This window comes from Talaromyces amestolkiae (genome assembly GCF_001896365.1).
Source record: "Talaromyces amestolkiae strain CIB chromosome Unknown scaffold4.1, whole genome shotgun sequence".
In the NCBI taxonomy this organism is placed as follows: domain Eukaryota; kingdom Fungi; phylum Ascomycota; class Eurotiomycetes; order Eurotiales; family Trichocomaceae; genus Talaromyces; species Talaromyces amestolkiae.
Window position 1 is genome coordinate 590,699 of NW_024468040.1, and position 19,015 is coordinate 609,713.

General features: G+C 47.7%; 8 protein-coding genes across 8 annotated transcripts; 2 read left to right on the top strand and 6 right to left on the bottom strand.

Moving 5' to 3' along the window:
- Positions 1–419: 419 nt before the first annotated feature.
- Positions 420–7,158, bottom strand: BHQ10_002787 (uncharacterized protein; the record flags this gene model as incomplete). Its single annotated transcript, XM_040874970.1, has 9 exons — positions 420–2,418; positions 2,473–2,955; positions 3,034–3,134; positions 3,651–3,684; positions 3,758–4,358; positions 4,406–6,711; positions 6,762–6,843; positions 6,892–6,916; positions 7,075–7,158. 9 exons carry the CDS (start codon positions 7,156–7,158, stop codon positions 420–422), a joined length of 5,715 nt encoding a protein of 1,904 aa, XP_040731291.1.
- Positions 7,159–7,445: 287 nt separating this feature from the next.
- On the top strand, positions 7,446–8,265 carry BHQ10_002788 (uncharacterized protein; the record flags this gene model as incomplete). The annotated part of the gene is made up of 3 exons (XM_040874971.1): positions 7,446–7,482; positions 7,569–8,027; positions 8,093–8,265. 3 exons carry the CDS (start codon positions 7,446–7,448, stop codon positions 8,263–8,265), a joined length of 669 nt encoding a protein of 222 aa, XP_040731292.1.
- Positions 8,266–8,329: 64 nt separating this feature from the next.
- BHQ10_002789 (uncharacterized protein) lies at positions 8,330–8,729 on the bottom strand (the record flags this gene model as incomplete). The annotated part of the gene is made up of 2 exons (XM_040874972.1): positions 8,330–8,421; positions 8,546–8,729. The coding sequence occupies 2 exons, from the start codon at positions 8,727–8,729 to the stop codon at positions 8,330–8,332; spliced, it is 276 nt and encodes a 91-aa protein (XP_040731293.1).
- Positions 8,730–9,264: 535 nt separating this feature from the next.
- Positions 9,265–10,606, bottom strand: BHQ10_002790 (uncharacterized protein; the record flags this gene model as incomplete). Its single annotated transcript, XM_040874974.1, has 6 exons — positions 9,265–9,289; positions 9,346–9,401; positions 9,455–9,553; positions 9,607–9,775; positions 9,832–10,454; positions 10,520–10,606. The coding sequence occupies 6 exons, from the start codon at positions 10,604–10,606 to the stop codon at positions 9,265–9,267; spliced, it is 1,059 nt and encodes a 352-aa protein (XP_040731294.1).
- Positions 10,607–11,144: 538 nt separating this feature from the next.
- Positions 11,145–12,009, bottom strand: BHQ10_002791 (uncharacterized protein; the record flags this gene model as incomplete). The annotated part of the gene is made up of 3 exons (XM_040874975.1): positions 11,145–11,651; positions 11,708–11,777; positions 11,834–12,009. The coding sequence occupies 3 exons, from the start codon at positions 12,007–12,009 to the stop codon at positions 11,145–11,147; spliced, it is 753 nt and encodes a 250-aa protein (XP_040731295.1).
- Positions 12,010–12,596: 587 nt separating this feature from the next.
- On the bottom strand, positions 12,597–13,607 carry BHQ10_002792 (uncharacterized protein; the record flags this gene model as incomplete). Its single annotated transcript, XM_040874976.1, has 5 exons — positions 12,597–12,749; positions 12,810–12,923; positions 12,986–13,150; positions 13,207–13,291; positions 13,342–13,607. 5 exons carry the CDS (start codon positions 13,605–13,607, stop codon positions 12,597–12,599), a joined length of 783 nt encoding a protein of 260 aa, XP_040731296.1.
- Positions 13,608–14,242: 635 nt separating this feature from the next.
- Positions 14,243–15,523, bottom strand: BHQ10_002793 (uncharacterized protein; the record flags this gene model as incomplete). Its single annotated transcript, XM_040874977.1, has 1 exon — positions 14,243–15,523. One exon carries the CDS (start codon positions 15,521–15,523, stop codon positions 14,243–14,245), a length of 1,281 nt encoding a protein of 426 aa, XP_040731297.1.
- Positions 15,524–17,058: 1,535 nt separating this feature from the next.
- Positions 17,059–18,663, top strand: BHQ10_002794 (uncharacterized protein; the record flags this gene model as incomplete). Its single annotated transcript, XM_040874978.1, has 4 exons — positions 17,059–17,105; positions 17,156–17,267; positions 17,327–18,478; positions 18,541–18,663. The coding sequence occupies 4 exons, from the start codon at positions 17,059–17,061 to the stop codon at positions 18,661–18,663; spliced, it is 1,434 nt and encodes a 477-aa protein (XP_040731298.1).
- Positions 18,664–19,015: the final 352 nt, after the last annotated feature.

Sequence of the window (19,015 nt, forward strand, 5' to 3'; positions counted from 1 at the left end):
TTTATGATTCACTACTTTTGTCTTTTTGCTAATGTCTCATTTACACACACACATGCTCAATATTGAATGTCCTAGGACCAGATTTCTCATTTCCATTCCTCGTTAGCACGATACCGAGCAATGCCGAGAGCTGGTCATGGATGATGCTGACTCTAGTGTTGCCGTTTCCGGCTTGGTCACGGTCATCTTTGGATCTAGGTACTACATACATCGTCTGATCTCGACTGGAGTCCCGATGTGTCAATGATCGGATGACTGATCGACCTTGAGCTTATGTAGACCTTTTGTCTCTCTAATGAACGTAAAAAATCCCTTGTAATCAAATAGCGTAGGATACACTCATAATACAAAACGCCAGTCAGACCTAACAAACAGCCGCTTCTCTGCAGAACAACAAAGAAAGAGAGAATCAGCAGCAGCTACCACACACGGTACTGCTCCATGTTCTTCTTGATCTCACCCACAATCTCCGCTGCCTCCGCCTCACTGCGAGCCTCAAAGTCATATCGCTTCTGCTCATGCGCATCCGCTCCGCGGAGGACTACAACCTGGAAGCTCTTCGGGTGTCTCCTGCTAACTTTGGTGCCGACGATCTCGTTGAAATTGATCGATCGCGTCTTTCCTGTAGTATCAAACACCCCCTTTGCAGTTTCTCCCGGCATCACGTGTAAATAGTCATTGTCAAGAACCAGAACTCTTTGATTCGAAGCTGTAAAGGACATGGACTGCTTGCGATATACATAGTATCGCCGATAATATCCACCAACCAAATCTTGCTTCTGTGGCTGCGCAAGCGGATGTAACATTTGATGTTTTTTACCCTTCTTGAAAGGTACAGAAGTCGTACCGCCGATCTGAAGAGGCGCGTTAGGTGAGGCGCTGCCAGGCGAACCTGCGAAAGAGGCACCAGCCCCAAACCGGCGACGGACCACATCCAATTCAGACACGTTGCCGAGGACTTCGACAGTACGGTCCTGAAGCGCTTCAGTGTTGGTGCCTGATATCTTGAGTAGATAGTTGCCCTTATCTAGACCCCACCGCTTGCACACCGAATCGAGGATCTCGGCAATGTAGCTGTCGGTAGCTGTGTTCACGGTCGTGGTTTGTGTTGAGCCTTCAATGTTGACGAACCGGACCTTCAGTGTCTTCTGAACACCAAGACGAGGCGTGGCATGAGACGTGGGTGCGGGCATATCCGCCGGTTTCGATGTACTGCCATTCAATGCAGAGGTAAACGGTAGTCCAAGAATAGGATTCAGCCTTACCGCGGAAGGTATGGCTTTAGTTTGTGGCGTGTTAGTACTGGAGGTCTGTGGTGTCGCTTCACTGGTCTCGACGACAGGCTCTGGGTTGAACTGGGGATACAAACGAGAATATTCTTCAAACTCGGCATCCGTAGCTTCAACCAAAGCAAACTCGTCGTATTGTTTCCCTCTTGAACGGCCACGCATTCCAGCTGCCCGGTTATTGTTGGAAGTAAAATCAGCCAAGGGTAAGTGACGGCCCAGAGCTGGAAAATCAAAATCAACTTCGCCGTCTTCAACCATCCGCAGTGTCCATCGATTTACGTTCATTTTGCCGGGGTCAATTGCCGGCTTCAAGCCTTCTTTCATATACCTCCAAAGCGCTAGGCCAATGGCCTCTGTGACTGTGACCGGACCGGTACGACCTTGGTCACGAAAGTCTCGGAATATGGGCATGTTGTATGGCGTTTCAGGATCCTCAGAGAAAGGTGCATAGATCTTGATATTCAAAGCTCTATTGGAATCTGCAGCCCATAAAGGTCCAAACCTCTCGACCGGGTTGGTTGGTATAGCCTTTTTGGCATTGAGTTTTTCTGACAACAGGCTGACACACTGCACAGAACTGATGGGTCGTGGAGGAGGTAGTTCTTGCAATCCAGGGGTGGTCACCTTGGCCTTCCTAGGCGACGCGCCTTGTGAGTTTGCATTTGGTAGTTTGTGCATCATCGCGGGCGAAGAATCTAGAGTATCATTCAAGGGAACGCCAGCAAGAAGAGACGCCGAACCTGCGGTGACACCAAAATCCGACGATAGGTCTGAATCTACAGAGCCTGCCGCCGAGTCCTCATCTGGATCACCCAATTCCCCTGAAGGCGCTTCGCTATTTGCCTGGCCGTCATCTGCCGGCTCTTCTATAACTTGATGCTTAGATGAAAATTGAATCTGTCGCCGCCTGAAAAGAGCAGGATTGTCGCCTTCTGACATATCACTGCTCGTCACGGTATCGCCTCGCGGGCGTCCTTGAGCGACTTCAACGGCTCCCATTGAGCTTCGTCTATATCCCCGGCCCAAATTCGCATCAGAGCCTGCATGTTGCACCTCTTCATCCTCCATAGGTAGGGATCCTGCCCTATTCCGCACCGGCATTTTCGAGAATTTGATCTGCTGTGCCGCTCTGTCTCATAAAATCAGCAACAAATAAATAAGACTTCGCAGTGACTAAACCAACCTTGCAAAATCACCTTCATCATCACTCTCGTCACTCAAATCACTGCTATCCTCATCCTCTCCCACTCTCTGAATAACAGGAATCTGGCGATCGCGCCGTCTATTCTTGCGCGCGGATTTCCCATGGTTTTTGATCCCAAGTGCATAGGTGCTTCCACCCCCACCACCAGTCACCATCCCACCCTCATCTTCCTCCGCATCATCGATACTCAGGCCATCCCCATCATTCAACTCCGTATGTCGCGCAAATCGATAGTACTCAGATGCGACGTTAGCAGTTGTAGGTATAGGAGGCGAATATGTCCGTTTAACAAGAGAGCCGCTCTCTTGGGTCGTTGTCGTTGCGTTGGCGGATGTGGGCACCCAGCCCGCGGCGCGAAAGCCGGGGGTGTTTAATACTGAGTTATTGACGTCAATGAGGCGGTCGCCGATGCCATCTTTGATGGTAGAGAGGTATGAGGTTCGCAGCTGCCAGATTGTGAAACTAGGACAAGTTAGTTCTTGGTGTTGCAGGGCGCAACGGTTTGTTGCTGTGCTAGCACATCCTGGATGAATCACTCACTCTTCGCTCTGCAGAAGGGACATGGTTGAGTATAGCGCTAGTTCCAATCGCGCAGGTATTTTCACAATATTTCGAGGTCGAAAATAAGTCGTAGGTAAGGTCTGTAGTTGTTCGAGTTACGCAGGACAGAACTATTGTGCACCAGCATCCCCAGGATAACGCATGCCGACTGTAAACTGGTATCAAACACAGATAATATCGACTCGACGAAAGATTGTGGTGGTCAAAGTAATCATATCAGGTCCAGCCTGAGAGAAGAAATGAGAAAGGTCTGCTTATGCGATGTTCGAAGATAAAGTGTGAGAGAGCGTTGATCTGTTGACAGTGTTGAAGGGCAGGTGAGCTAGAGTGTTAGTGGCTCAGCCGCCGGAATTGGGGGGCCGTTGGCCAACGCTCAGTTACGTTAATCCACCGCGGGGAATACGGTCTAAACCCTTAATGGCTGTACAATCAACCACGATATTCACCGAGCTCTACCCCTAGTTTTCGCACCAGGCCAATTGGTATGAGAAATGAACTGTTTTATGCAGATTGTGGATCTAATAGCACGCTTAAATATTTATTAATGGTGATCATAAGGTCTTCATCATATCAATATGGTACAATAATCTACCTACCCACTCAACGCCGAAGTCGATATCAACATAGTAGCTGCGAACAATTAAGGACAATGTCATCTTTGGGTCGAAACCTCAGTCAAAGCTGCACTCTAACATAGCCTTACTTCGCCTTGGCCTTCCCCTTTCGTCCCTTCTTCGGCTTCTCTTCTTCGTCATCCTCGTCATCATCCTTCGCCTTTGCTTTCTTGCCCTTGGCCGCAGTTCCTTTACCAGCAGCTTTCTTCGCTTTGGGAACTTTGACATACTTGTCTTTCTTCAAATCCAATTCTTCTTCTTCATCTTCTTCCTTTGCGTCCTCGACGATTTCGTCTTCAGAGTCCTCAATTGCATCTTCAATGTCCGGTTTGACCTTGGGTCCTTTCTTCGGCGCGACAACATTGGTGGCTTTCATGAAAGGCAGAGGGTGCGATCTTTGGTTGTAAATTCTGGTGAATGCTGACTTTGTTTGGGCATGAATATTGACTAGCGATTCGCTCATTGGACCAAGGCCGAGTTCAACTATAGAATCAAAGTCCTCGCGGGTGATGAAATAGCTATCCATCAGATCGATGACACCATCGACAGCATCCTTGCCATCAACCATCAATGGGCGCACCATTTTATCCCAAAGAGCAGGCAGGTATTGTTGTCTAATCTCATCGCGGTCACCTGAAGCTCGTAGCCTCATATGTCCTTGAATCTCTTTGGTGACACGGTTGAGTTTGCCTAGCGAATGTTAGATATTTTTCTTAACATTCTCCATGAATGCTTACCAAATTTACTATTATTACCCAACCAACTGGTAAAGCTCGTTCGTTCCGACATATTGCCAAAAACGAAACTGGCAGGTCGAACAAAACTAAAGGCAGCGTGCGTGGGCATCAAGCTCCATTGTTGCTGACTGCCATGTATCATTCGATCCACAAGATCGCCGTCACTGATGCTGGAAGCTGCATTGTCGGCCAGTTCGAGAAGTTTCAGCTTTCGTTCCTTGCCAGAATAGTTGCTCGCCAGCGTTGGCTGCGTTTTTAGATAATTCTCCTGGAGCATGAGATAGCTGAACTCGTGATCATTAAAGTAAAGCTCGATCTTGTCGTTCAATGTAGATTTAGATGACTGGGAAAACGTCTGCGCGTTGAGAATCTTGGATGCAATATCCCAGGGTTTCAATATGATATGCTTCTCCCAAGCCTTTGATAGTTGCTGTCCTTGGTCGAAATCCAGGGTCTTCTGATCCAATTTCACCGTGGACAACATATTGATGAGCTGCCTAATGTCCGCATTGGTCCCCGCAATCAAGCTGTCGAGAACCTGTGGAGGAATCTTTAGACCCTCACGGAAGCAGATGGTCATAAGGCGTGCTCTGATCATATCCGCAGTTGGGCGCCTGAAAGGAAGCTCATAGGTAACATGATCGAATGGCTTCATCTTAGGCAGACTGCGCTCGTTGCAGATCAAAATCAAAGGAACATTTGTCTTTTTAGCGGCAGCAGCAAGAGCGCCAACACCACCTCGGTCTCCGGCAGACATACCGTCCACTTCGTCCATAATCAAGACTAGATTCTTCTTTTGACTGTCAACATTTTTGCCTTCGCCTGAGAAATAGCCCTGAAGAGACGTTGTATCCAAAACACCGAGGAGTCCTCCTTCAACCAGCTTTTTACTGCGAGTATCACTAGCATTGGTCTCAACGACGTCGTATCCTTCAAGTTTCGCAACCAGATGTGCTGCCGTCGTCTTTCCAATTCCAGGTGGTCCGTGAATCATGACAGACCTGTACAGACCAAAACCGTCTTTTCCGGGCATTTTGAAATTGCGTTTCGCATTCAAGCGCCAGTTACGCAGCCATGCTTGCAGCTTCTCGACTTGACCTTTGTTGCCGCATATCATGTTCATCGAGCTTGGTGCATATTTCGTTGTCCAGAGGCGGCCGTCAGCTTCGGGTTGTGAGCTTGCTGGGGTCGCAGTTGCAGTTGCAGTTTCAGTTGAGGTCTTCGTCGAAGTCTTTTGAGGGGTGCTCTTCGCTTTTGCTTCGGCCGCCTTCTGTTTCTCTTCTTGTTCGATTTCTTCGGCCATGGCGCGAATCTTTTTCTCTTCAGCGTCTTTCTTTGCTTGTGCCTGCCCAGCAGCCTTGCCGCTACCTCCATTGGCAGGAAGACGCTTGATCAACTCAAATAGTCCTTCTTCGCCGATTGTCTTGATATTCATCTCCTTAATCTTCCTGAGTTTGCTCGGTCCAGCATCACTTCCAAGAACAACATAACTAGTCTTTGAGCTAGGAGCGCCGGTGACTTTGCCGCCGTATCGCTTGACAAGGCTCTGGCCTTCCTCGCGTCCAAGAGTATCTAGAACGCCAGTGAAGACGAAAGACAAACCAGTAAGACAATTCTCAGCTCCAACAGGTATTTCTGCCGATCCAGCAGCAGGAGGTGTACGTGACCTAGCGGCGGTCGAAAAGTTGAACTTTGCACCAGGCACTGTCGGCGGCGGAGTTGGCGGTCTGACCGTAGGTATGGCGTCGAAAATATCTTGAATTTCCTTGTTTTCAGGTTCTTGTAGCTTCGTGGCAGACTTCTGTTTCTTGACTGCAGGTCCTGCACTCTTCTTGGGTTTGTTATCCTCCTCGTCGGCATCTGCCTTGCGTTTTCGTCCAGGCTTTGCTTTCGGTGGTGTATCGAGCATTTCCACTTCATCATCGAGTTTACTCTTTCTTGAATTAGCAGGCTTCACGATAAGGTCTTCAGAATCGCTCGCATCCTTGTCGTCGACGTAGTCATCATCGCGCCGACCGGACTTGCCATACTCTGTTGCAAAGATATCATCGCCTCCGAGACCTTCATCATCGTCCAGTACCTTCGAAACGGATTTGGATGCACGTGTCTTTACTTTTTTTTCTGTAGATGCTAGAACCTCTTTGTGTGGTTTAGCTTTCGGTGTGCTGGTTCCATTCTTCACAGGAGAGGCAGTAGCGGGTGCGGTATCCTTTGCTTCAGCGTTTTTCGGCGGACGACCTCTTTTCTTGTTCGAGGCAAAATAATCTGATGTGCTGGTCGGCTCTCCTTTGGCTTCGTCTTTTGTACTTTGTCGAGTTGTTAGAATATTCGTCTCGTGAATCGAGGCAACACATACTGTTTCTTCACCGGGGTTTTTTTCGGGGATGGTTGAGGTTCGAAATCATCCTCGTCGCTATCATCAACCACCTTTCTACTTCCTTGATAGTGTTAATATTTGATTCTATCCGTGTGTCGTCGGAACTTACGTTTCTTTCGCGCGGCAGTAGGATCCTAGTGACAAAACATTAGCAATTGATCGACAGTTGATAAAATAACCAGCAGAAACTGTGACATATAGTCAAGTAACAACAATTGTAAGCTCGAAATCCACACCCATAAGATATATCACACATGAAGAAATATCCCTAATGACGTAAAGCTTCACTTACCTCCTTGGGAGCTGGTTTGGCAGCAGCGGGCGCAGCTGTCCCTGAGCCTGCTTTGGCACCGAAAAAGTTCCTGATATCCGGCATTTCAATACCCGATCAACAACAATACACCACCTGAAGTCGATGTCGATGGTAGAGTAAAAATGTCGTTGGCTGTGAATGAAACAGCAGAAGGCGCGCGGAGACGCGACTGTCGCGCAGACCCGCGCTCGCCGCCTTGGTTGCCTCGAAGCCACGTGACMAAGCCACTTTTACCCTTTTGGGCCGGTCTTTTCTATCCGAGCTTCATCTTTCGAGACTTGGCCGCCGGACGGACGATATCTTTCAACACAGGAATTTTCCCTCACGCAGGGACATAATATCTGCCCAAGATGCTGGCAAAATCACAGTTCGGCCTGCTCAGGTCATGTAAGTTAATTGATCTGTTTCCTCTCTTCTACACTTTTTCTTCAATTTCATTTGTCTATCTTCAAATCAACTAACACCAACAACAGATAATGTCCTCCTTCAATCCCAAATCACACGATGCTTCTCCACCACATCACCCGCCATGGACTGGCTAACGCCCAAATTCGCCGAGAAATCCAAATCCCCCAAGGGTCGTCCCAAGATGCACACCGGTGGTTCCATGCGCGGCACAACCGTCGTGCACGGCGACTACGGTCTACGCATGAAAGACCACGACCGCCGTGTCGCAGCCTCATCACTCAAAATCGGCGAAGACACAATACGGAAAAGACTACGAGGGATGAACTATACATTGTACAAACGCGTTAGTGCGAATATTGGTGTATACACTTCAGGAAACGAAATGCGTATGGGTAAGGGAAAGGGTAAATTCGATTATTGGGCGGCTAGGATTCCGGTTAGTAGGATTGTGTTTGAGATTAAGGGAGATATTCATGAGAAGATTGCGAGGGAGGCGTTTCGATTAGCGGCACATAAATTACCTGGTTCGTTCTTCTTCGTTCTTCGTTGCAATATCAAATTGCGCATTATCTGACCGTCATATGTACAGGAATGTGGGAATTCGTCAAGAAAGGCGATCCGCCCGTCGTCGGAATCACAAAATTGGGAAATGGAGTCACATTGGAAAGTCTGAAACGAGCACGACGAGAAGTTCCCTTGGACGTGAAGAACAGCCTTAATCCGCCCAAGACTGCATCTACCAGCACGTCGCCCACTCAATAACTCATTAACCTCTTTCTGTCACATTTCATTTTCTCCTTCACGCCGTGTACTTTATATATCCGGTCTAAGCACCAATTCCCGATCCGGGCCCGAGTCTCTGCGCCGTTCTTGTCCGTCGAGCCTCTTCATCGATGCCCTCTGCATCAGGCTTCAAATCTAAATTTTGTACAATAGATTCATGCATTAGCCTTTCTCATCTATAGATATCACGAATCACATTATGTGCATGTCCAGTTTCTTGAACACTTGGGAATGAAAGGAATTTGGCTGGGCGGCGTACCTTTATCAACCTCCCCCGAAACACCACTCGTCATCCCCGCGGTCTGCGGACCCGTCAATGCTGGATCTTTGCTGGCTTGGTTGCCATTATCACGTTGTTCCTCGGACTCGTCTTTGGAGAGGGTTTTGAGGGGGCTGATGGTGCTTTTTTGGGTTGCTGAAGCCAGCCAGTCAGTCACATGCATTTGATATCTAATTCGCGGGAAAAAGGGGGAGTAGTACCACCGAGTTGTCCTTTATCCTTTGGCGGAGTCACTGTGACTGTGCGGATGGATTCGTATCTATTTATTATAGGTTGCTAGGTTAGCTGGTTGTGGATGTAGGTGCAGGAGGTAAGATGAAAAAGTAGGACGGACTGTGTGCTTTCACCACCTGGCTCCATGATTTCGAATTGCTCTGTAGCTGTAAATATTGGGATTTGAGGGACTTTGTAGATTGTACGAAGCTGGTATAGTTTTTATGTAGCTTGCAAGGTAGTCAAGATATTCAGAGCAATGACGTAACCGACACCGGCCTCGAAGACATCAACTAGCTAGGTTCAACAAACTCTTATCTTGAATCATTGCATTCATTGACTAGGATAATCAAACAGATGTCCTTGAACATACAGCATACAGTACTATACACATGGAGAAAACAGATTCGCTCGTTGATCAGATAACCATGCCCTCTAACTCTTTACGCCTAAACATCCCAATACATAGTAATTCTTTCAGCTATTTAGAAGTCCATTCCCATCAAGTATCTATGCACAAAGTTAGTTGACTCTCAACTGTTCGGAAGTTGAATGTGGCCACGTACCCTTCATAGATACGCATGAACTTGGCCACGAAAGCCTCAAGATGGAAGATGACTTTCTATAGAACTATCAGCTCAGCCCACTGTGTTTAATGAATCGATGGGAACATACACTGCCCAGCTTGATTCTATGCTCATAAAAAGCTGACCATTTTATAACCTCCGGCTTCAAGGCATCATCAACTTTCGAGATGAGCACGAATGTCAACGTCTGAAGATATTAGCTGTATATCCATCAGCCTGTCCAATGAATACGGAGGATACCTTCAACACCGTCGTCGGCGGAATACAATGCGTCAACAAATCATAAAGTCGTTCCCGAACTTGCAATATCCTCGCCGGCGATCGCTCTGCTATTATGTCATCCGCAACCACAGAGATGAGCGCCTCCCAATCCGGTGGAGGAATGGGAGTTTTGTCGGATACTTTCTCACTGCATCATCGCCTATATTAGCATCCAGCCACCAAACTGCCCATGGAGGAACTCACTTCTGGGCATATATAGCCTCAAACATAAGCAAAGCCCGTCTCAAATTCCGTCCACTCTCCTTCGCAATTCTCATATTCAGCGCGTCAGAAGGCGCCCAATTCTCCTTTGCCGCGGCCGATTTGAGCACAGCACAAATCTCCGTCTCTGACGGCGCCGCAACGCGGACCAGGAGTGTTCGCGACCTGATCGGCGCAATGATATTCGATGTGCTGTTTGCGAGTAATATGAGTCGTAGATTGGGACTATATTTCTCCATTGTGCGACGCAGAGCTGCCTGCGCGTCGCGTGTCAGGTGGTCCGCTTCATTGATAACGACGACTTTGAACCGTTGCCGGGCTGATTGATCAACTTGTTGGGTCTGAGCGACTTCTTTTAAGAGCTCTTGCACCACAACGCGGTCATAGTTGCCCACGTCTGATGGCGTGATTTCGAGATGATATACAGATGCGACAATGTTGAATTCTAGTTTGCGGTTGCTGGTGGTCTGGAATACGCGAGCGTCGATTTTGATTTTTTCGACGCCGGGGCCGTAGAGTTCTTTGAGAGTTGCGATTATGCGGGTTTTTTTGCCTGCGCCTGAGGGGCCGTAGACGAGAAGATGGGGAAAGTCACCACTTTGTGCCTGTGAAATATCAAATTAGTGGTGTGGTCTTCATTGACTTGGACTGATGGTGGGCTGGATCTTACCAAAGATTTCAGTCGTGCTGAGAGTTCGGGATGATAGGTTAGTGAATCAAGAGATCGGGGACGCAATCTGTCCACGAGAAGAGCCATTTTGTATCTCTTGAACTTGACGGTGCGGAATCCTTCGATGAGGTGCAATGTGTGTATCTTGTCGAAGCTGTCTTTGAAGCTAGTTGGTCTAAGAACGCGTCGGGAGTGCGTTGACGCGTATCACTTAATATGTGGTCCGTGCGTCTGGCCAGAGCCTCAGATTTATGGCGTATAACTGGATCACATTTCAAGATCTTTCTATATGCTAAATTGCTCTGTTTATACAAAACATTGTAGAACCACACAAACTGCTTGCGATATGTGATACTCGGTCTGAATCATTGAATCAATGTTATTTCAATTGACACCTGCATATGTACAAGCCATCTATCTATACATATCTTCAAATTTTTCCAAACCGTCCAATGCATAACGCCTTCCAATGTATGAGCTGAGTAGTCTGATATATGCAATTCAGATGATGATAGTACATGATATGTCAGAGTCCTGGTGGGTATCTCTTCATGCCATTTCTTTTCAGGCGGTAGGTCTCAAAATCCCGTTATCATCATACCGTGCCTCTGCAATTAATCTTGTATTAGTATACCGCTCCATATAGAAAAAGCGCGTTAGGAGAGGAAAAGCGAGGAAAGGGGGGCTCACTGAAAAAGGTGTACGACAACGTAATCGTATCAATATTTTTCATGGTCGGATCCTTTGCAAAATCCGGATCAATAAAGAAGAAAACCGGCATATCCACCGACTCGCCCGCATTAAGTTTCTGCTCCTCAAAGCAGAAACATTGAATCTTACTAAAGTACGGTGCTACCTGTCCCGGTGTGACGCTGTACGTTGCCACACCAATGATATCCTGAGGACCTTTGTTCACGGCTGTATAAAAGGCGAGCGCGGTTTCGCCGGGTAATACACGCACTTCGCGTTGTTGAGGTGTGAATTTCCAGGGCAGAACGTCGGAGACGGAGCCGTTGAAGGTGATGCGTAGGCGCCGTGAGTCGGTGACGGGTTTGAGGCGTGAGGCAGTGTCGCCGTCGCCGACTTTGTGGACTTGGACGGGTTGGCCGTTCCAACCGGTTTGTTGGCATATCTGAAAGCCAACAGTCAGCTATCAATACTTCGCTTAAAATGTAGGGGTAAGCTCACCATCTTATATAAAGGCACAGAGCCATAGGCCAAGGCAAGAGTGCCAACGATAATACTGGCAGTGTAGTATCTGTTCCTCGACGATCAGCGCTACCCTATCACTTGATGCAATTGGCTTTCACGAACAATGTAGATGTATTCTTCTGCTTCGAATCGGCATTTCCCTGTGACGATGCTTGTTGTCTCAAGTTCGAGCGCTGTGAAAATCGTCTCGTTCCGTTCGTTGTCAGATGACTAAAAGATTGCTGTGGGTGGCATGTTTTGCGATATCTGCCTAGGAAGCGTAGGCGGCGCATATCCATTGTGTTATTGATTGATCGGCAGTCCAAATGTTAGCTGAAATCGTATAATCGTGATCTCGGTGATGTTGCTGATTGAGCTGTTGCGGCAATTGTCGGCGGAAGAAGCATGATCGCCAAGACGTGCGAATTGAGTTCCGCTCTCCGCGCCCTTAAGCCGTTTATCTCTAGTGGAGTGCCGCAGCCAATAGCTATACTTTATATCTTCATAATAAATTTATATACACTTGTGACACTATCTGAGTTGGATCACTTGGCTAAACAACTAGCTATATTATATGTACAGCTTACTAGTCGATGTTTTCTTCCGTGATACGCGCGCTCTAATCAGATCCATGAACTAAGAGCAGCTAAAGTTGATCTTAGCTTCTGCAGCACTTCTCGGTACCTGAGTATTCTGCCCTAGGATTTCAGGATAAACACCCACAGGCGCGTTCGACGCGGCTCTTGTTGTGGTTGCTAAATGCATTTGTGTTGCATGCAACCTGACTGGTTAGCTCTGCTCCATCAGTCGCATGGCGGAGTTTCCTTCCTTCTCATCCAGTATTCAACCTATTGTGTACCTGTTTCTCTCTCCCTCGAAGAAGCAATCAATCCGGCGGAAGAGGCAAAAAATCCAAAGCCGCCTGCGCCTCCGTAATAGCCTCTCTCAGCTCCACAAACGGCGCAATATTGTTCTGCATCGAATTCAGGTGTCCATTCAACTGCATGACTATAGACTCAATCTCGCGATCGGGTTCAATCTATTCTTCTAATTAGCTCGCAGTTTAAGACAATGGGTATTTAGGGTAAGGGGGAAGTACCTCGCATAGGGCAGTTTGCTCCTTTGACCGATCAATAACCACAAACGGCGCGGAAGGTGTTGAAATATTGTCGTGACCAGGATGATCATCGATATGTCGTAGAACGGGGTGTTCCTATACACACCAACAACCTTTAGCAATATCCTTTCAAATCTACCCGAAGGGTGAGGACGCACATTTTTCATCTGCCGCCTGCGCTCAACCTCCGCTTTTTTCGCATTTTTTTCCATTTCTTCGACGTATTTCGTTTCCTTGGCCAAGAGGGCCTCCTCACGCTCAATCTCTAGTTTGAGGAGGTCGATTGTGTTCCGTGTTGTCGAGAGTTGGGTTTCCAATACACGCTGTAGATCAATTAGCCGAGAGTTGACATTGCTTACAAGCAAAGGTAAAGACAAACATGTTCATTTAGCACAGATTCGTGATCAAACCCAGCATCCCTCGTAAGCGGCGGAAACGGCATGCGCGGAAGTCGTCGCTCCAAGCTGCACAAAGTCAGAATATCCAGTCGCGCTAGGTAGAAAAGAATACGCACGTCTTCACAACACCGCCCAACGCAACCTGCGCCTCAATTCTTTTCCGCTCATCGCGCTGCCGCACTATAACAGGCCTCTCAAGCGATCTAAACAAATCCCGAACTTTGCTCTGCGCGGGTTCTGGTAGCGAAGACCATTTCGATTTGATGGTGTGTTTGGAGACATTTTTCACTTGTGGTTTGAGCCAGGTGAAGCGTTTATTTTCTCGCGCTGGATTGGTGGTATCTTCGTTGCTATCATTCGAGCGCTTGCGTTTTGTTGACATTGTTTTTGTTGATGCGCGCCTGTGTTACAGATATAGGCGAGAATTTTGAGTCGACTAGATAAAAGGCGCAATCGGTGGTCTTGTACTACTAGATTGCGAATTTATCTAGCTGTAACGTGAAAGACCTTAAGAAGGTGTCGATGTAGTTGTAGCTTTTGTTGTTGTTGGGATTAGTCTAGGCTTTGAGCTCCGCATGTTTTAGGTGCTGTAGGTTCCGCGATCCACAGGCCCCCACCCTACTACATATACATATTACACGGCCATACAGCTAAGAGTTTCGATGATTTACATTATCAGACATTAGACAACATAACACATCATTCATTATATACGCACAATAATCACAACATCGAATATTCACAATGCATCCAACAAATATGTCCTTATCTGCAAATCGCAGATGGCAAATATCCCTCCTTTCTGTACGTGGATATAACATGTACTCCTTCATGTTGATTATTCCATCCTAATCATGGATGCTGTACTGACCGGCCGATACTCCTGAACTTTTTGAGGGTATCAAATAACGAAAATAGAGAGCTCTGAGTCGCAGCAGTTCGAAGTCTCGTATTGGGGTGGTTGACTTGGATTGTCTATTGAGAGACAAATCGGATTTAAAAGGCACACAACTCATTTCACCGGGGTATCATAAAGCCGTTAACGGTTTTGAGCTGCGAAAGTTGTTTTCGCAGTTCGTTGTTGCCAATCAGAACCTCCTCCAAATAATCCGCAGCTTGAATGAGCATGGCACTTTTGCTGAAACCGCCACCACGAAGATCAGGGACCAACGCACATAGTTCGTCGAATCCTTGTTTGATAAGGTTGCGACGCTTTTGCTCTGACAGAATATGGTTCGTGCGTTTCTGCTCCTCTGTGAGGTTTTCTCTTGCTGCTTTGGCTTGCTGTGCCTTTGTTCTCTTCGAGGAACTTTCACTTGAACCACGTCTGGCCTTGCCTCCAGAGGCACCTTTCATCTTTTTGATCCTTGGCGTGCCGCTGTTATCGTCCGAGTCTTCGTCCTCTTGCATTTTGATCTTGGACCGTTTTCTTGGCCGTGAACTGCCATCACCTTCGTCATAGTTCGTCGTGTCAGAAGATTGGGAAGTGCTGACTCCATTGCCGTTATTCCACTCACGATTGTGAGGAGTCTCAAACTTTGTTGGCGTTGGTGCACGCGTGTTAGTAGTGCTTGATTGCGGTTCCAAACATTTCATATTTTCCAGGAGATTTTTTGTGACCTCGTCTGTGTTCTCCATTTCGGCAGGTCGTCGGTAACCTTGGTCCACGAACCCAGCATCTGAGCCCCAGCGTAGCCGTTGAACTTCGATGGTTGTATGTGGATCTACTGGAATTGCTGGCTGTTCTGGATTAAAGACTGATGTATGTTGTCCTTGAGGCATCATTTGACGAGGATCATTGTGATTTGCAGGCGGATGATGTGTCTGCTCTTGCTTGATACGGGGATGAGGCATATGATTAGGTGCCATTTCTGGCATACCAGCAGGGAACAAATGGCCTGTCGCAAAGTTCATTGTGTTGGCTCCGTTTCCATAAAGCATTTGAGCGGCTGCCAGGATATCGGAGTCGGGACCCATCCCTCCCATCATATTGTTATTCTTCTGTGGATTCATTGAGAGAATAGGTGGTTGTGATAAAGAAGTTGTCGAGCCTTCCAAATTCGGTGGTAGCCCTTCTGTCCAGTCCAGTCCAAATGCACCACCGCCTTTATCGTGTGAAAGGTCCTGAAACCAAGCATCGTTAACATTAAATTGGCTAGTGTTTAGTGTTGTGAAGAAACTCTCGAGCATGTTTGACTCCGTATCGTCTAAAAGTGACGGACCGGGGGGAGGAGCTGGACCGACATCGTAAGGAGGTTCGTTGGCTGCGAGGAAGTTGTCTGTATTCAAATGCGCCATGATCAGTAAACGGGCGTCTCACAACATCAGTAAGACATCAGGAACACTTACATCCAAAAGGGCCAGGAGGAGGCGGAGACGCCCTACGATTAACTGATCCAGCGACATTCATCATGGCGAAAGTGAGCCAATATTTCCTTGTTGCTTATGTGTGTGGTCTTATTATACATGCGGCGCCTCTGTCTGGTTGTTCCTCAGCATGTTTTCATGCCATGCACGTCGAGCGGTCGCTGCCGAGGTTGATTCAGTCGAGTCCGTATGAGCGACAATCTACGGCCGCCATATATCCTCAGGCACGAGAATAAATGTGATAGTAGTGAAGGACTGCAGCAGCGATCAATGGAAACCAGTTAAGTAATATCCCGGACGGGCTGGCTCGAGGATGAAACGAGAAGTTCAGACGAAAGTAAGCGGGGGAAGATCCGGGGAAGCAGAATGCAGCGGCGGGCGCAAAACTAAGCAGCGGTAAGCGATGACCGCAACGTCCGATAAAGCGTATCAATTAAAACCAACGCAGTAATCAATCAGAGACCCGTAGATAATAATACGGGATCGTGGGCTGAGTGTGGAGTTTGAGCGGAGGGCTGGAGAGAGAGAGAGTGAGTGAGAGAGAGAGGAAGGAGGAGGATCACATGCAAAGATTTATCTCGCCGACACTAGCCTCCGCTTCTTTTACGGAGTAGTTGACTAACTTAGTTAACTGACTTAGCAGCTTAGCCTCTTGGTAAAGGCAGTCGCGTGCTGTGACGTACTTGATACTTTCTTAAGAAGATCTCGATCCCAGTCGCCGGCCAGATCCTTTCTATACTACTTGCTACAGGAATTATTCGTCTGGTGCTCGCTTCTTCATTGTCCACTCTCGCTGTCACTGTAACCTCTTTACACACTTCACTGTACTCCCTTTGTATCGGACCAGTACCATCCGCAGAGCACTTGCACAACTATCGATCCTCTGGCCAGCGATGATTTACCCCTGACCCAGAAACAACAGTCCGAGGAACAGCAAGAATTAATGGTGGATTGTGGGTTACTATATAGTATGGGCATCAAAGCCGAGGCATCGCTTTCCGGCCCATCTCCGTACCATCTCCGATGGTCACTAGTGCCATGCGGGACGAAAATAAGCCTTGTATAGACTCTAATGACAGGCATTATTGTTGTTTTAGTTCAGGACTCATTTCATGAACGCACAATATGTAGATAGGAGCCAGAACTCAGCAAAGAGGACCTCAGCATAATCAATTATCGCGGGGTTGAGGGTTGAGCGCCTTGATAAGTCATTGACTGGGCCAGGCCGATCAGCCGCTAATTACTGTGCGACGGCTGGATGGGTCAATGCTACCAGTCTTCACATGTGATTCCAAAAAAAGTTGGCATCCCTTGTTGGCAGCGACCACTTCCCTCCCTTCCATCCGTCCATATACCAACAGAAGCCTCCTGACTATCGCGACGCCACTAATTGGACAAAATTGTTCCATAACGTTGGATTGTCAACTTCCCTCTATTATGCCGTACGAACATCCTGAAACCGCCTGATGGCAGTCCCCAGGGAAAGGGCTGTGCACCCTCACTTGATCCAACCGTGAGTGCAATCGATGTCTGCAAGCACGAACCTGTCTAATTGGTTATCAGAATACTCAAAGCGTACGGCTTGGGGTACCTAGCCTTGACAACACCAAGATTACTTGGTTTCATTCCTTTACTCATCAGCAAAAATGCCAATTACCGTGCGAAACTTGAAAAGGTGCGTCTTTGAAGGCACCTCCGGATTTCATGCTTATATTGATACTTGCTTGATTCTAGCTATATCGCATCCTACGAGGTGGTTTCGGCTTATACAAATTCTCGACATTCTGCGCGGTGCTAGTCGGCGGTTCGACGTGGTTACCTTTTCTGTTCTTTCAATGCATTGCACGCTCGCGCCGTTCGTCCTCCGAGAATCTCAGGCGTATCGTCCGGTTTGTTGCGACATGTCTCTCAGGATGGGCAGCTTTCCATTTGTTGAACAAAAAGGGCGAAGATCAGGGGTCAATCAGAAACAGCGATTTTGACCAAAAATTAATGGTGGAACGACAGTCGGATGACATTAAAACCAAAGAATATCGTCCAGATCTTGCCGGTCGATCGCTCGACCTTACACTCTTTTCGTTCACGCGAGCCGCTGGCGTTATAGCATCTCTAGCCTGGACCGAATGGGCGAGAAGACGAAGAAGCAAGGGAAGATGGTCGCGAGTGGAAGACATCGCCCCACGACTGGCTGATGCTGGGCTCTTTGCCGGAAGTGCTGCTATAGTCATGTGGGCGTGGTTTTACGCGCCGGAGAGATTGCCGCGCTCATACGAAAAATGGATCGGACAGGCAGCCCAAGTAGACGGACGTCTTATCGAAGCTTTGCGGCGAGCGAGAAGGGGTATATATGTCTATGGCAAGGATACAGGTCAAGCGCCGCTGCTTGAGTCTATGTGTGAAGATTACGGCTGGCCGATCACATGGGGTGACCCTGCCGTCACCGTACCAATACCATGCGAAATGGTGCATATGGGTTGTGGTCCGAATTGCGAATGGCATGCCCTGTCTCGGTTCATGCGATCGTTCAAGTTTGCTATGCTCACGAACCTTCCACTACAATTACTTCTCCGACTACGCGCTAAACAGCCAGCTACCGCGTTTAATCGAGCTGTCAAGGATGCGACACGTTCTTCCACGTTCCTAGCATTGTTCATTAGCATGTTCTACTATGGAGTATGTCTCTCACGGACAAGACTTGGGCCGAAGATCTTCAGCTCCAATACTGTGACGCCTTTGATGTGGGATTCCGGCCTCTGTGTGGGCGCCGGTTGTTTTATGTGTGGCTGGAGTATACTGGCGGAAACTGCGTCGCGAAGGCAGGAAATTGCTCTGTTCGTAGCTCCAAGAGCAGCGGCGGCAATCCTTCCCCGACGATATGAACGAAAGGTACATCCCCTCTTCTTGCTTATTCAAGTATAGGATCAAAGCGTTACTAACATTTTCTGTAGTATTTGAAGAGGGAACAAATAGCATTCACTTTGAGCGCTGCTGTGCTGCTGACGTGTGCCCAAGAACGCCCAGACCTGATTCGAGGTGTTTTTGGCAAACTTCTTTCGACGGTCTTTGTATGATATGACTTGATATGTTGGCTAGATGAGGATTCCAGGTTTCGTTACATTGTATTGTCTTCGGGTATTGTCCGTCACAGACGACTGGTAATCTCGTTATTGTATAAGTACTATTAATCATCATACAGAATAGAGGATAGCTATAGAAAATTTATAATGGGGACTGGTTGCGTACACATGTAATTTACTGAAGTTCGTCAATTCGATCTGCACAAACCAAGTCTCCTGGAGAGACTGTATAGTGACAATTATAGCCACTACCAGGTACATGTGCACTCATGAACAATGAATGACTCGGCACAGATGCGTAGTGTGAATACGTAAGACCTGGACAAGTCTGGAGTAGCCGGCAACC